A 15,766-nucleotide genomic window follows, 5' to 3' on the forward strand; every position below is an offset into this window, starting at 1 on the left:
AGTTACTTTCATATATATGCTGTATGGAAAACTTTTAGGGGATAAATCAGTCCTGAGTAGAATATTTTTTTGCTTATACACTGTTGAAAAAATGAGAATGATTGATAGATCCAGAACTCTACTGTACTTGTTATAGGAGTTTGAGATGTATTTTATGTCATGGATGTGCAAGTAAACAGCTAAGCTGGTGTTACCAGGCAATGAATATTAAATTATGTAAGTATATAGATAAAATTGCTGGGAAATGTTTCAAATGGACTCTTAGAGCTATAGTGTGACTTGTGCTGAGTATTACTTAATAATTTTTATAAAACTTTATTATATTTATATATTATAACGTAACTTTGAGTGAAAATTTTCATGACTATTTAAGGACACAACCACTCTCACTTTAACAAGAGTTGTTCTAATGGAACATGTCATTAAAGGAAGTTGAACCTCTGTTCAAAATTATAAATGTGATTCTTTTCCAGTCAGTCCAAACCAGAATGCCAGACCCTGCAAAAAGCCATGCTCCTTGCGAACGTCGTGTTCTAACTGCACGAGTAATGGTATGGAATGTATGTGGTGTAGCAGTACGAAGCGATGTGTTGACTCAAATGCCTATATAATCTCCTTCCCATATGGACAGTGTCTAGAATGGCAAACTGCCACATGCTCCCGTGAGTATCTTAATGAACAGTGATCATGTTAAATATACTGCTGTATTTGTTGCCACTCAAAAGTGCATCTGTGAGGAGTAGGATTGAACGCATTGACTAAATATAAAAATAATTTCAAATGAATGACTTTATATAGCTTCTAATGTGAGCAGCCAATACTCTGTATGTGTTTTCTAGATAACAGATAAAATACTAGCAGTTCTTTTCTGATGAAGCATTTAGTCTCCTGAAACAGCAAAAAGTGCTATTGTTTTCAATAGACTTATACAACATTAAGTTATTAAAATAAAGAGGTTTATTATTCTATGATTTATTTAATAAGGCAAGACAAGTTTAGTGGTTTTAAGAATCTGATTCATTTTGTCAGATTCAAATTAGTACATTTTCCTAGCATGCAAAGATGAAAATAATGTTACAGTCATGATAGTAGTAGTCTTGAGAATATTGTAACACAGATGTAAACCAAATGGTTTTGGTCTTCCTTAGATTATTCTCATTTGCCAATGCTCGTTATTAACCCTTGCAGATGATTTATCCTTTGTGGAAACAGAAGGAATTCTGTTAGGCCAACAGGCCCATAAAGATGTGCAGGAAACTTGTCCTGTGCTATCAGATTGGGTTAGGCTGTATTGATATTCAAGGTTGCTCGTTTCATCTGTTTGAGATAAAATACAAGTGGTTTCTTACTTTGTCAAGCAGTAAAGGTACTTCCTAGGTGTCCCCTTTGGAAGCATATTTCATCAGAAATTGATAATATGCTTCTCTAGGAGAGTAAGAAACCTACTCATTGTACCTTTCAGTGTACCATTCAGCTGGAGCTAGTTCTTTCCAAGTCCGTAGTGACTGGACGTGTTAAGTTCAGGAGCATTCAGTTCCAATGTGTATCAGTGCCGTAATTCATGTGGATGCTGGAGTAAGCTGCCTGGTGCCTTAGGTTTTTGTCTCAGTCATGGTTTATTTAGAGCAATTGCTCAGTCACCTTCCTACAGAAGACTGGTTCTTAGTATTTTTACCATCCTTCAAGATTTGACTCAGATCTTATCTACTTGTCCAGTGGGACCCAAGCTCAGTCTATAGGAATTCTGAAGTGTACTGTTGAACTCTTGGTGTCACTCTTCTCTGTGAGTGTTTTTCTAGTTACTTCCAACTTCCTTTCCCTTTTTTGATATCAACATCTTTGGAACATTTCTGGATACATTGTGGCAGGATGGATGATGTTGACAGCAGAAGCAACTTGCTGCAGGGTCCCAATAACGTTATGATTCCATTTAATAGATTCTGGATACAAATGCAAAAAAATACAAAAGGTAGTTACTTGATTTCACCTAAGCCTCAGGGAAATATTAAGTAAAGTAAGGTCCTGCCTTGTCTGTAATAGGAACCATTTATATAATCTTATTTTAGGAAAAGAGAATGGCTATATGTAACAACCCTCTACATATATCTGGGTTAAAGGAAACTAAGGCATAGGAACATTTTTCTTTCAGGTAAAACTGGCCAAGTCCCTTTATTCTTAATAATAGATTCTTTCTTTATTAAGAGAATCATCTTAAGAGATTCCTTCTTTATCCCTAGTAATTGCAGAATATAATGAACAGGCACAATGTTGATTTGTTCTGCTAAACTTTTATGCTTAGTTAGTAAATTTCTGGTGTTAATACAGATTCTAGAGTCCAGGTGTGGACTAAAAGTAGGGTTAACATGGTCCTTGGGTCCTTATGTCCTCTAAACCCAGCCATCGGCCCATGTTCGGCGTAAGAATAAAAAGTAATAGGAGCAGTTAATTTCTTGTCCCATATATTTAGGATAATAAGACCATAATTATGTAAAGGTTTCTCTCAACAGTTCCATAAACCCTTTTTTCACTCCTGTAAGGACTCAATTTTGCAGCTTAAAAAATAAGGAGTGTGTGTTGTGGTGTAAGATAAGTAGATTGAAACTTTGGAGATAATATTGACAGAACGCATATGCACCATGGTTAGTTTTTTAAAATAGCATGTATTATGTCAGCCTGAACTTTTAATCATGTTTTTGTTTGCACATCATGCAAATTGAGTTTGTTTGCAGAACACAAGAAATTGTTCTTAATATAACTGTCACTTTAATCAGCTCTGTAAAAGTTTATATTCAATGAGGCAAACAGTATTTGCTCTGTACGAGTTCATCATTATGTAAAGGCAGTTTTGTATGAAAACTTATTTTTTATTCAACAACTTAAAAGAAAACAAACATAAAACCACAATTGTGTGCCCATAAGCAGGTTTGGGGTTTTTTTCAGAGTTTTAAAGTTTTAGGTATTTTGCATTTAAGCAAGAAAATGATTGTCCAAATACAAGATAGTTCAGGCATTGTTTCGCTCTGAATGACTTGAAAACTTTCGTAAATAGATGTAACATTATTGCTGCTGAGGTAATGAAGTATTAAGTGGATTGTCTTATGAAGGGGTAGTGTTTCTACTTACTTGAAGAACAGAAGTAACTCTACCTTTAAAAAATCAACTGTTTTAATTTTATTTTGATTTTGACTGACTAATGAATTTTCGGATGTTTTACTCTTATGAAAAAAATCACACAAGCATGTATGATTTCGAAGAAAAAATATAATAGCTGAGAGCTTCACATTTATTTTCACAACTTGGCGTTAAAATGAAGAACACTCTTTCATTGGTGACATTTTGTCATTTTAATACCTGCTTGCCAAAAAGTTGCATTCCACTCTTTCCCCACATCCTTCCATCCGTTATGGCTTTTGATTGAATAACTGGCAGTTGAGCAATCTTGGACCACCTGTAGAATTTCAAAGCAGGAAAGAAATTTCTGCTTGAATATTCTCTTTTTCCATAAACAGTAACTTCTCTGCTCTCCCCAGTGTTTCAGCTGAACGCCACTACAGAGATTATCTGAGGGTTTTCACTTTTGCTTCTGTTTTATCTTCTGTGAAGATGGTGCAGTTGATACTTCAGAACTGTTTTCTCCTAGCTTCATAAATAACAGCATGAGAATTCTTTGGATCATTTAGAGGGCATGTCTGAAAGGGCAAGCCAGTCAGGGCAGGATGTCAGTCTTTATTTTCCTGTTGATCCTCTAGTGTATTCAAACCAGAAAATTTGTATCATTCAGCTTTGGATCTGATGAGGTCTGGTGTAAAACTGATCCTTCACATGATTGATGTTGAGTTCCAAGAACAATTGAGATACCTCCATTCCTTTTTTTCCATATTTGGGAAACTTCAAAAATTTCCTTCTTCCAAGTCTAATGATACAAGAGCTCATGCTCCAGCTTTTTGCACTGTTGAAGTCCTTTTGAGATCACATTCAGGTTCTTAACTGCCTGTTTTCTTGGTATCTGCATATATCTTTAAACTGCTGGAGTATTTTTTTCTGGGACAAGTTTCATAAATTTTAAACAATTTTAATAATTGTTGAAGTCTCAGGAGCTGCCTTTATTCTGCTGTCAGTTGATTTAATTGGAAACAAAATTGTTCTGCTTAGTATACCCTTTACCACATGGATTCAGGTATTGCCTTTATGGAGTTGCGTGGTCCAGGTAGCTGAGATCATTAGTTGGATATAGTGTCCTGGCTGCAGCTGAGCCACATTAAGAGGTTACACTCATGTAGAAGCCATTTGAGTGTCCTCCAAAGAAAACCCCACGTATCTTTAAGCTACTTTATTGTTCTTCCTGGTAGAATCTTCCTGAATTTCAGTTATGCTTTTAAAATTTATGTTTTTAAGTGCCTGCAAATATAATGTGACAAGAGACAGGGACCCATAGTAATCCATGTTCTAACGATTCTGATGTTAGTTTGATTCAGGATTACAGCATTAATTTAAAAAGATGTAGCAGAAAGAGCTCAAATGAACTTGAGAACACCAGCGGTGTTCCTGAAGGTACTAAATTGTTAATTTTTTGTTAATAAGAAATAGCAGTAACTTTGGCATAGTCATTTTATTTGATTCTAAACAGGCTTAAAATATGAGGCAGACCATTTCATAAGAAATTAAATAATTTAAACATAGTGGAATATAAAAAGATCTAGGGGGAGACTTGATTTTTTAGTATGCAAATTAAAATGCTGATTTACTCCTAGCAGATGAGACTCTGAAGATATAGTTCAATTAAATGGGATGGAATTATGACTTGTAGCTTAAGATCCTTAAGTTTTGGATAGATGTGTACTATGTTAGCTCATTTCGGAAGTTCTGCATAAGAAAATCGGGTTGTATTTGTAGATGAATTCTCAGGTGTGATCCCAAGATACTTTGTGCCACCAAAAAATTATAGTTTGAATTATGGGTTTAAACTGAAACATGGTAAGTTCAGGTTAGATATAAGGAAGAAGTTCGTGACAGTGAGGGTGAGGAGGCACTGTCACAGGTTGCCCAAAGAAGTGGTAAATGCTCCATCCAGGCGGTGTTCAAGGCCAGGTTGGACAGAGCCTTGGGTGACATGGTTTAGGGGGAAGCATCCTTGGCCATGGCAGGGGTTGGAACTTGATGATCTTAAGGTCTTTGCCAACCCAAACCAGTCTGTGATTCCATGAACTATCACAATTTTTTTATTATTATTATCACTCTTATTTGTATGATTTACCTTGCCTGATTTCTCATTTTCCTGTGGGAATGGTTGCTTACATCAGGAAAATCTGTAATACATGCATAACATGAGGTATATTAATATGAAGCACATAATGTATATTTTTATCATGGGATTTGTCTGCCTCATTATTTTTGTTGATTTGAAATCTGTGTTGTTACATTGTGGTGCACTTTATGATCTTTGAAGAAGTACAGCTTTTAAAGAAAATGCAGATACTCTTGCTGCAGTTACTGAAATTTCTAATATGTGGAAGGAAATAGAAATGTAAAATTGGGATTGTAAAACCCTAGCATCTCATTTAGAAAAAAAGCAACAAACTGAAACTCCCTCTTGCATTAATATTATATTCCATGTAATGCAGCTCAAAACTGCTCTGGACTGAGGACGTGTGGACAGTGTTTGGAACAGCCTGGGTGCGGATGGTGTAACGATCCCAGTAACACTGGAAAAGGGCAATGTTTGGAAGGATCATCACGAGGCCCAATGAAGGCAGTTAGCATGCACTCTAATGAAATGGTGCTTGATGCTAGTCTCTGTCCAAAAGAGAAAAACTATGAGTGGTCTTTTATCCAGTGTCCAGGTAAGGCCTACATCCATTCTTCCTTTTGTATGAAATAAGAAATGTTTCTCTGTTTAAGTATCCCAAGTTAACATAATTATTTTGAGTAATACAGATAACATTTGCATGAGGAATTTGTATTTCCAGAATATTTCCTAAGTATGGAGTTCGTTAGCCTCTTGTTTACTGAACACAAATGTGCTTCATGTCATGCAGAGTCGCATGTGAAATTTCATGCAAATATTTTAATCAAAACTGCCATTTTTTTGTAAATAAGCTTCCACACATCCTGTTGGTTAACTTTTTCAAATTTAACAACGTGAATTTGCTCTGCCTCTTGCTTTCTTCTGGCTTCTGTATCCATCACAGGAGAGCTCAGCTGTGGAGAAATTATCTAAAGGTAACTGATGATGCGAGGAGATGTGAACTTCCTGCATTCCTGGTGCTCACACGAAAATCCATCTGGCTGTGAGAACAGGAGGCTGCAAGTCTCTGAGCTGTGCCTCTCAGTCCATCTCTTTCACATTTGGTGTAAATAGAATGTGTGCTTTTATCATCTTAAAGAGAATCTTAAATTTAAGCCACACTGATATGATTATAGTATTTTAATCATTGCAACAGAAAGCAAGATGACAGGTGCTTTAAGAGGGTGGAAGCTGAGCTTGTACAGTTCAAATCCTGAACACAGTGTGAGAAGCAGCAGCATAGTAAAATGAAAAGCCCACTGGGGAGTTTGACAGACCTGCAGTGGTAATTTACAATAAATAATACCATTTAGAATCTTTTTTTTAGAATAAATGGTGTAGTTGTGCTAAGGGCAGTTTTCCAGCAAATGTTCCTACTGCTGATAAATTTGGAAGCTGGAGCTTCTCTAGGACCAGAATTCTTATGGGTACATGCAGCAATGTTTGCTCTGATGTATGTGTGCTAATATATATATATATATATATATATATATATGTAACTGTGTGTATCACTGTATTATTTAGAAAATAGAATCTCTGAAGGAATTTTTATTTTGGTAACTTTTTTTGATGCAGACATAGAGAGTAGATATTTTGTAAAGTTTTAGAGTAATGAAGTGAAATGTAAAGCCAAATGTAAATGGTCTAAGTTCAAACTGAAACACTCCCAACTATCTAATACAATTTCCTGAACCCAGAAGCCTCTAGTAAATTCCTGGAAATAGGAATACATTTCCATACATTACATTGTATGGGAACTTCAGTACTTACTCTCTTAGAACGCAGCTATGCTTTTATTTTTAGTAAGTGCAATTATTAGACTTTCACTGCAATACACAGTATCTACCATTGGTGAAATTGTAATGGGCAATATATTGGTTGTCTAAAATGTTTGAGTTAGCAGATTTCGCCCTCTTATTAGTTTAATATTTATTCTTTATGGATAAAGTTCTGTAATCATTCTGTGTTCTAACCAACAATTCTCTGAAATTTTGAATTTAAGAGGCAAGTTAAATTTGATTGGTATAAGCTGTAGGCTTTTACTTAAGCTTTCCATTTTCTTAAAATACTGTCTGTAATGGATTGTATTTACAGTTGATTATTCTTAGTGCAGCGATTATTTGATGTTCTTGAAATAAGATAGAATTGATACAAAGGCTATATAAGCTTATGGAACAGTTTTTAGTTTCAATGAAAGTAAAAATAAATAGCTTATAGCATGTGGCTTAAAGATTATTCTGTCACACTGATGAATAGTTGGCTAAACCATTCATTTTCGTTCATGTATGTACTTAGTTTTCCTTGTAGTGTGTATCCATGTTCTTTATAGTGCCTTTGGGCAGTTGATTTGGTTACAAGTGTTTTAAATTCATTATCAGTTTCTGCTCGAATCTTTAAAGGTAATATTCATCAGGTAGCCCAAGTTTGTCTTTAAAGTCTAAATTTGTCTGAAAAGAATTGTGAACTGATTATAACTAGTTAGTTTAAAACTAAATGAAGTATCTTTACACTAAATCCAGAGTGTAATGCAGGCACACATTTTATATATTTTCCTAGTATTAAATATTTTCTTAAAGCTAGAATTATCAACAACTTTCAGCATCACCAACCATTTCAACTGAGTGGTCAAAAGCAAATTAGACATAAAATTGTTTATATCCTGAGCAGCCTGACTTGAAGATTCAGCTAAATCACATTTGTATGCATGAGGAAAATAACTGTTGCTGCTACTGATGTACATTAAAATCACTTAAAGAAAGAAATTACTTCTAAAAATTAAAATAGCAGTTCTCATTCAAAGGATCGTTCCAGTGTCTCATTATTTTAATTACTATTTTAATTATTTAATAGTGATGTTTCCAGTTTGATTGCACTTGTCTGTATCATAGGAAATTGTTGAACTGTGCAATTTGTCTGGCTTTTAATTTTTCTCAATGAGATACATATTTTAGGAAAACCAGCAGATACACAATACCACTTTTGGTGTGCTTTGTCAATCATAGATTGCTTTGGTTCTTATTGTATATCTATTTTTGAATCAGATTTAAGAACTTTTTCCTTAGTTTGCCTTAACAAAGTGTAAGAATTAACAGCTATCATATATGAACAGGTAGTATAATATGACTAGCAGCCAACTAGAATTCACAACAAGAAAACTGATTAATTATGGTTGCTATCCCTATCCTTTAAATAACACAAAAAATCAGGAAAGCAAAGCAAGCCATTAGGGAGCATAGAAAATGTATAAATCAGTGACCCACTAGTTAGATTATCAGAATGAAACATTCATTTTCCCTGTAATATAATCCATTCCCTATGTTATCATCTTACTCTAATAGAACACCTATTTAATGCACTATCTCCTTTTTCTCTTGGTTTATCAGGCTGCATTTTATTTAACACTTCCTTTAAGTAATTTTATGTGCAAGACATGAACAAACCCCAAAATGGAACTGCAATTCAAGGTCTTTTGGTATAGCTTTGTCTGAGAAAGGCAACAAACCACACAATGGTGAACTGCTGGAGGAGTGCACCACAAAGTTGGCTAAAAATCAAGTATTCTTAGGAAGAATGTAGCTTGTAGTTTCTGAAAAGATTTAGTCAAGGTAGAAAACTTTCAAGTAGTATAGAAATGTTTGATGCTTGTTTACAAGGTTCTATAGGCATAACCGCAGAAAAGGGAAGAGATTTTAAACTTGGTAGGTTTAATGGTTTATGAGTTTTATTTGTAGCCTGGCAATGGCTATAAATATATGTTACTAAATTCTAAAGTAGGTCAAAAACCATTTAAATCATGCAGTGACAATATCTTTTTCTTCTTTTCTGTAGCCAAGACACCAGTCACTGTGACATTTAGATTATAAATCCAAATTAAAAAAACACCCTTATGATCTTGCTGAGATATAGCTGTCCTCTCCCGAGTGTTAAACATCCTTTGCCAGTAAGGGATTGAAAGGTTTGACGTAGTCTGACATTTGACAAGCTGCTGTAATGGACAGATTGCTAATCTGCTGAGCCCTAGGAGCTCCGGGGTCCCACTCTAAGGAGAGGTCATCCTTCAAAATCTGTTGGCTGTTCAGCCGAGTTCTGGCAGCATTATCGATGACTCTGGTAGAATTCATGTTGTGATTTTGCTGCAATAGTGGTTAGTAGTTTTTAGAATCATAGAATCACAGAATAGTTAGGGTTGGAAAGGACCTTAAGATCATCAAGTTCCAACCCCCCTGCCATGGGCAGGGACATCTTGCTCTAAACCATATCACCCAAGGCCTCGTCCAACCTGGCCTTGAACACTGCCAGGGATGGAGAATTCACACCCTCCATGGGCAACCCATTCCAATGCCTCACCACCCTAACAGGAAAGAATTTCCTCCTTATATCCAATCTAAACTTTTCTGAGTTTCTCCAAAATGTGGAGCACTGGCGTGCAGGTGTGGTTCAAGATCTGTGCTCTATAGTGATGCTGGTTGACAAAAAAGCAGTTTTATGCTTCTAAGGTCAGGTGTAAAAACCATATGTCAACAGGAGTCCAGTTTCTTTTTTACAGCAAGGTCAGCTGCAGCATGGAGGGACTGGAGCTGTATGATCTGGTCCTCATGTCCTTAAAACCCTATCGTGTGCTAGAGCTAATGCGAGGGTTGGAACTGTTAAAAATTAGACTTATCTTTAGTTAATTTCTTGTAAGTTCTCTGTCCCCGGTACATGAGTGTGAGTTGTTCATGTTCTCCATCACAGTAGCCTTTCAAATGCTTCACAGTGGATTGCATATAGGTGTGGAGGTTTTGATTTTGTCTCAGTTGGTGCCTTACTGCCTCTTAAAAGGTTTATTGAGTGACCAGGCATCATTTTGAAGCTATGAGGATTGGTTTTAGTCACTCAGAAATGGCAAAAGAAGACTTTGTCACACACTTGAATCTCGCATGTTGCTAATAGTTAGCTTTGGTGGTCTTTGGTCTCAATTCTTGTCTTATCATAATGCCATTTTAAAGTGATTCTCTTGTCAAAAGACAAATATATATGCTGGTCATTAGCAAAATAAGTTCTCAGAATTACATTCTACTGTAATTTTGTAATCACATAGGAAAGACTTTGTTCTCAAGAGCAGTTTATAAATGGCTTTCTTAATGTTATATTCTAGCCTGCCAGTGTAATGGCCACAGCACCTGCATCAACAGTAATGTCTGTGATCAGTGTAAAAACTTAACAACAGGAAAACAGTGTGAAACATGCATGCCAGGATATTATGGGGATCCCACAAATGGAGGACAGTGTACAGGTGAGTTGTTCTGGGAGTAAAAAAGAGTAATTAAAATGACATTTTATGTAATGTGAATTTAACTTCTTAAATGTAACGTGAAATTAACTTTTCTTTAAAGGTTAAATGTTTATTCATTTTGCAGTTGTTTTTTAGTCTGGATACTCTGAGAACAAGGTGGTAATTTAAAGATGCTTTACTAGTTAGGGAAGGGAGGAGAAAGAAACACTCTTGTGGGAGCAACACCTTAAATCCTGATATTTCAAAGAGGCATAGTTTAATTCCATGTAAAACGTCCTATTAAGAGCAATGAGAAGGTACTTATAAATGAAGTTCACTATCTACCATAATGTCTGATAACACTGATTTACATAAATGTGTAATGCTAGTGTAAAAACGATGCCTTTAACAGACCAACAAATCTGTATAGTTCAAACAGAATGGCCTGGTACACTGAGAATTGTAAGCTACCCTAAACTATCCAATCTGTTTTTGTAACTGCTGCATTGCATTGGAGGATTCTCCTTGAAGTGAGAGAGAGAATGAAGTCCAATACTCCAGATGGTTTATGTATATTGCAATAAGGTGATTTTAAATTTGACAGTAACCCCTTCCCTTATAGCTAAATATAATAGGGGAATGAGAGATATTGAATGTGAAAAGTTATTAAGGTACTTCAGATTTAATCTAGGAGGGTGCTAGAAAGTTTTCTCTTGACTTTTTCTTCTTTATTATTGATGTTTCTTTAACTAGACCTTTGCTTCTCAAGGAATGTTTATTCATTTCATTTGTTATTCAGCACTTCAGGATGCAGTAGTCAATGTATAAAGCTGCACATCTGGTAAACTTGGGCACAATATGTAGAAAGTGTGTTCAAGGGGATGGAAAGATTAATGTCTACCCCTATTGACAATTGCACATTTCACTGACTCTTTATGATGCTTTAAATAATTCTTAATAGTTCTCTTATTTCCTCAAGTTGACAAAATGTTCTTTTGCTGTCTATATCACCTTTATGGCAAAATGATGTATTAATATAACTTTTCTTCTTCAGGGATACATTAGCTATCAACCAAATAAGCATTCCCTCACCTTTAGTGAATTATGTATGGTGCAGTAATGGCTAAAATCAATTGATAGGACCAGTAAAATTATAAATTTTATTACTTGTTTTTTCAACCCCAGTCTGTAAGAATAAATAATTTTATTGGAAGGCAGGATTTTAACAGGACCTATTTAGGAATGCTTTAAAAAGTAACGATTATAATTATTTTGAGGGTTTATCTGCACTGGTATATTGTGTTTTGCGGTAGAGAGCTGATAAATCTGTTTAAGTCTTTAAGACATTTTAATGAATTGGGTATTTTGTACTGTTAGATTCTCCTTCAATATCAGGATTTTTGTTCCTTGGAGCTCTTGAATTATTTTTTTAGGATCAAGATTGAGAGCTTTTAAAAGGAAGGTGAGGATAATGACTATAACTCTTAAGCACCATCTGTAATACTGTAATATTGTTCATATAACAAGTTACTCCACTTACAAGGCTGTAACTTGGTTATGAATTAGCAGTTGAAGCTGGAAAAAGAGGTTGTATTTGAATTCTACAGTTGAGAAACAAAGTGGTGCACACTGGGAGAAAAGCTAATTATTACCTTATAATGTACTCATGATATATGACAAGGAATATTTTTTCGCAGTGTCCTGACAAAAGCATTCTGTACACTTCTTATGTATTCTGCTGTTGTGATATACGTACTTACAGGTAAAATCTGACCTCCCAACTTAGTTTGACTGTTGGTGATACAGTTTCAAAAGATTTGCAAGAAAGACTTCCTTTTGTTTTCTAGGCTGGATTAGCCTTGTTGGTCCTTAGATCCTTGATAAACTTGAAAGGAAGGGGAAAGAGATGCATAGCAAGTCTTTCAGTCCTTGGAAAACTTTTATTCCTTCACTAATTCTAATCCTTTCCTAAATCCTTCCCGTTTATACTTCTAGGAGGTCACTCAGAAAGCTCTGAAAGAAGCTGACTGTCCAACCCTGAGTGATCAGTTCTTTTCTGACTTTTGTCTAGGGATGGGAACTCTGCACAAATACAAGTGTATTGCTTATTCTACTCGGGGAATAATGATGCCTTCACACCTGTCACCAGATAACTGATACATTCATAGTGGTATAGCATAGTGTTACATTTACAGATTACTGTGGGATGAGTAACAGTTTTTATAGGAAAAAGATATAATTCATATTTCAGAAGGTGTTGAATAGTTCTGATTAAAAAATGGATGAAAAATTTGACTTTTCTGGATTTCTGCTTACTATAACTGCTGACATTTCAATAGCTTTAAAACAAATGTAAGGACTCCGCATCCTGACATGTTGCAGGTTTAGTAGACATGACAGACCTAAAAAGAAAAACGAAGAAAAGATGGCGGCACAATAGCAGGCTTCAAATACATGAAAGGAAGCTGAGAAGAGAATGATAAAGTGCCTTCCCCCACATCCCTGTTTTGGTTGAGAAGGAAGTAATGGGATTAGATGAGAAATGCTAAGGTGGAATACAGGGAAAACTTTCTACTAGTTAAATGATAAAATAGATTGCCTAAAAAGTGCTATGAAATCTGCTTTGTCACCTACACTATATTCTTAAAATCTTCAAACTTCCTAGCTTTAGAAAGGGGCAATGGACTGAGTAATTCCATGTGTTCTTCTCCAGTCCTGATTTTCAGAAGATTGTTGGGAGTCTTTGAGTAAAGCTAAATATTCCCATTATATAAGAAAATGATCTATGTATAGCAAAATGACCATGGATATTTACCATACTGTGAGTGTTTAATGTTCCTTAGTCATACATATTACTTATTTTGGAATGTGTAGCATTTTTGTTATTGTGATGTTAAATAGCTTTCCATCTAAAGCAGGTTTACTCTGTGATTGATGCTCTAGTTTATTTCCCCTGTCAGAAGTGTGGCATGTTGGTTGTTGAGGGGCAATATTTTGACAACGTTCATATTTCTTACAATTAACTGATGAAATTATTATTTTTTTTCTTAGAAAAGCATGCCTAATTCTAATTATTCATTTAAATTCTGTCACTTGGAGTATCTCTACAGGTAATAAGAATTAGTTTGTATTCTTGGTGTACGCATGATCTTTACGTTCAGTAATCCTAACATGTGGCTTGCAGGGAAGATGTATACACTCCTTTGATTCTTTATGACGTTTCATTTTACACATATCTAGTTTGAATTACTTAATTTGATTTATTGCTGCATTCTATAGTAAAATCAGTCATAAATTGCAAAAGTCTTTTGTTAAAGTTACATGACTGCAATTTATTACAGTTCTTAATGCTAATTAATATTACTGTTCTTAATATTAAACATGGTTTCAGGTAGTTATGATGCCTGTGACTTGAAACAGGTAGTTAAAATATAAAATGAAATGGTATTTTTTTACCTGATATTATTGTATATGTTTAGTTACACAAAAAGATTTGTATTCTTCGTTGGAAATAAATGATACACATGCACCAGTTAGTAAGTCCAGGCCCTGTGTGCATGCTTCAGAGTTGTGACCTAAAGCCCCTGTATGGCAAAGTGTAAAGTGATACCACCACCAAAGTTAGCACCTAAAATTCCAGCATCCTTTTTAAGGGTTGGCTCAATATGCAAGAAAATATCAGGGGAGCCAGAGGTGAATTCAGAACGTGAAGGAATAGAGTTCTGAAGCGAGGAACAGGTTTTGTGTTCCACACCAAGCTCCAGTTCTGTTGTGGAACACCACCACCAAACTTTTCTCTGATTGATTTTGAGTGCAAATGCATGAGCAGCCTTGGAGTGCTAAATGCAATGCTGTCAGTCTGTGCCAGAAATATCTAAGGATTCAAGCCCTCTAGTGATTTAACAGAATAAGACAAACTCGCACTGTGTTGTGATAAGTCTTAGGTGAGAGGTGCACAGCTCAGGCTTGTTTGCTTCTGTAAAACAAGGTAAAGCTGCCCGGATGTAGGAAACATAGGAAGCCTTGTAGACTGAGATGGTGAACAGTTGTAGGGCAGAGAATCCAAATCACTTTGATGTTGCTTGTGGGTATTTCCTTTTTGTTTTGTTTTTTTATTCTGCTCACATCCCTTTTGGGGTACAGTTTTGAAAGCATAAATATAAAAATTCAGTAACAGAAAATCCATTATTAAATATTGATGGATTTGAAAATAAAACAGCTTTGTGGATGGGAACAGGTACTGGCTTGCTGTCTTGGTGGTTTCTCTTGGCGTTCTATATTCTTCAAGGTCTTGTTCTGTCATGTACTGCATGACTGGGAAATACACAATGTTTTTATGATATTCTAGTAAGAATAGCGTTATATGTGCACTGCAGACTGCAGCATAAAGTAACAGGAGGAAACAGTATGGGAGATGGCTTGGAATACTTTTGTGTCATCTTGGCAACATTTTTTAGCATTATTGTCAAACTTATTAATCATCTACTTAGCTGTCAATGTTCAAATTAACTACTTATCTCTGATCATTTTTTTTATGCATGGTATTTTTAACAGGAACTCATAGAATATATGAGATGCTGTGAGAATTCTGTATGGTCACTTAAGACACACTGTGAATGTATAATGCACTCAGCAAGATAACATAAGCACTTTGCTGTCTTGCCATTTTTTTCATAAAGTGAGAATATCCCAGACAGTGTTCAGGTTTCCTATAACTGTACTATCAGTGCTGTTGCTTTTAAAGTAGGAGTAAAACTGTGAGTACCAGCACAGCAGGAACATGTTTCAACTTGCACCACTAGCTTTCTAAGCAGGCTTAAAAGATACACCATTTAAGACAGTGACCATGCTGTAAAAACCTCCTCCCAACTAGGCTGTGTGGGTGAAGTTTCTTAAGCAAATCTGTAGCGTTTCTATTGCCTTTATAGATCTGTCCCTTTCTCTGCTCTAACACAGGTGGACACTAACGATACTAAAGGCAACAGCTTCCCGTTACATTTGATTTGTAATCATTATGTTTGAAAATCTGAAGTTATTGTTTAGTGGAAACATTGAATTTTTTGCCAGATCTTCAAATTATTGGCAAAAGTGAACAAATTTCTAGTGAGTACACATAAACCATGTGTGCATCAAGTCAGCAGCATCTGATGCAGCCAGGTGAGAGCTCTGGGTGCCTTTTTTTTTGTTCCTCCAGTACACAGAGTTTGAAGGACACAATAAATCTGAGT

General features: G+C 35.4%; 1 protein-coding gene across 1 annotated transcript in view; it reads left to right on the forward strand.

Moving 5' to 3' along the window:
- The window catches only part of ATRNL1 (attractin like 1), a 507,635-nt gene that overhangs the window by 122,926 nt on the left and 368,943 nt on the right, over positions 1–15,766 (forward strand). Inside the window, exons 17-19 of the mRNA XM_061372770.1 lie at positions 474–662; positions 5,622–5,840; positions 10,422–10,559. Of these exons, the coding sequence (XP_061228754.1) occupies positions 474–662; positions 5,622–5,840; positions 10,422–10,559 (546 nt within the window). The remainder of the gene's footprint in view (positions 1–473; positions 663–5,621; positions 5,841–10,421; positions 10,560–15,766) is intronic.

The sequence above is a fragment of the Neopsephotus bourkii genome, unplaced genomic scaffold (assembly GCF_033783945.1).
Source record: "Neopsephotus bourkii isolate Nb327-2 ecotype Australia unplaced genomic scaffold, CSIRO-AGI_Nbou_v1 NB_1615, whole genome shotgun sequence".
Taxonomy (NCBI): domain Eukaryota; kingdom Metazoa; phylum Chordata; class Aves; order Psittaciformes; family Psittacidae; genus Neopsephotus; species Neopsephotus bourkii.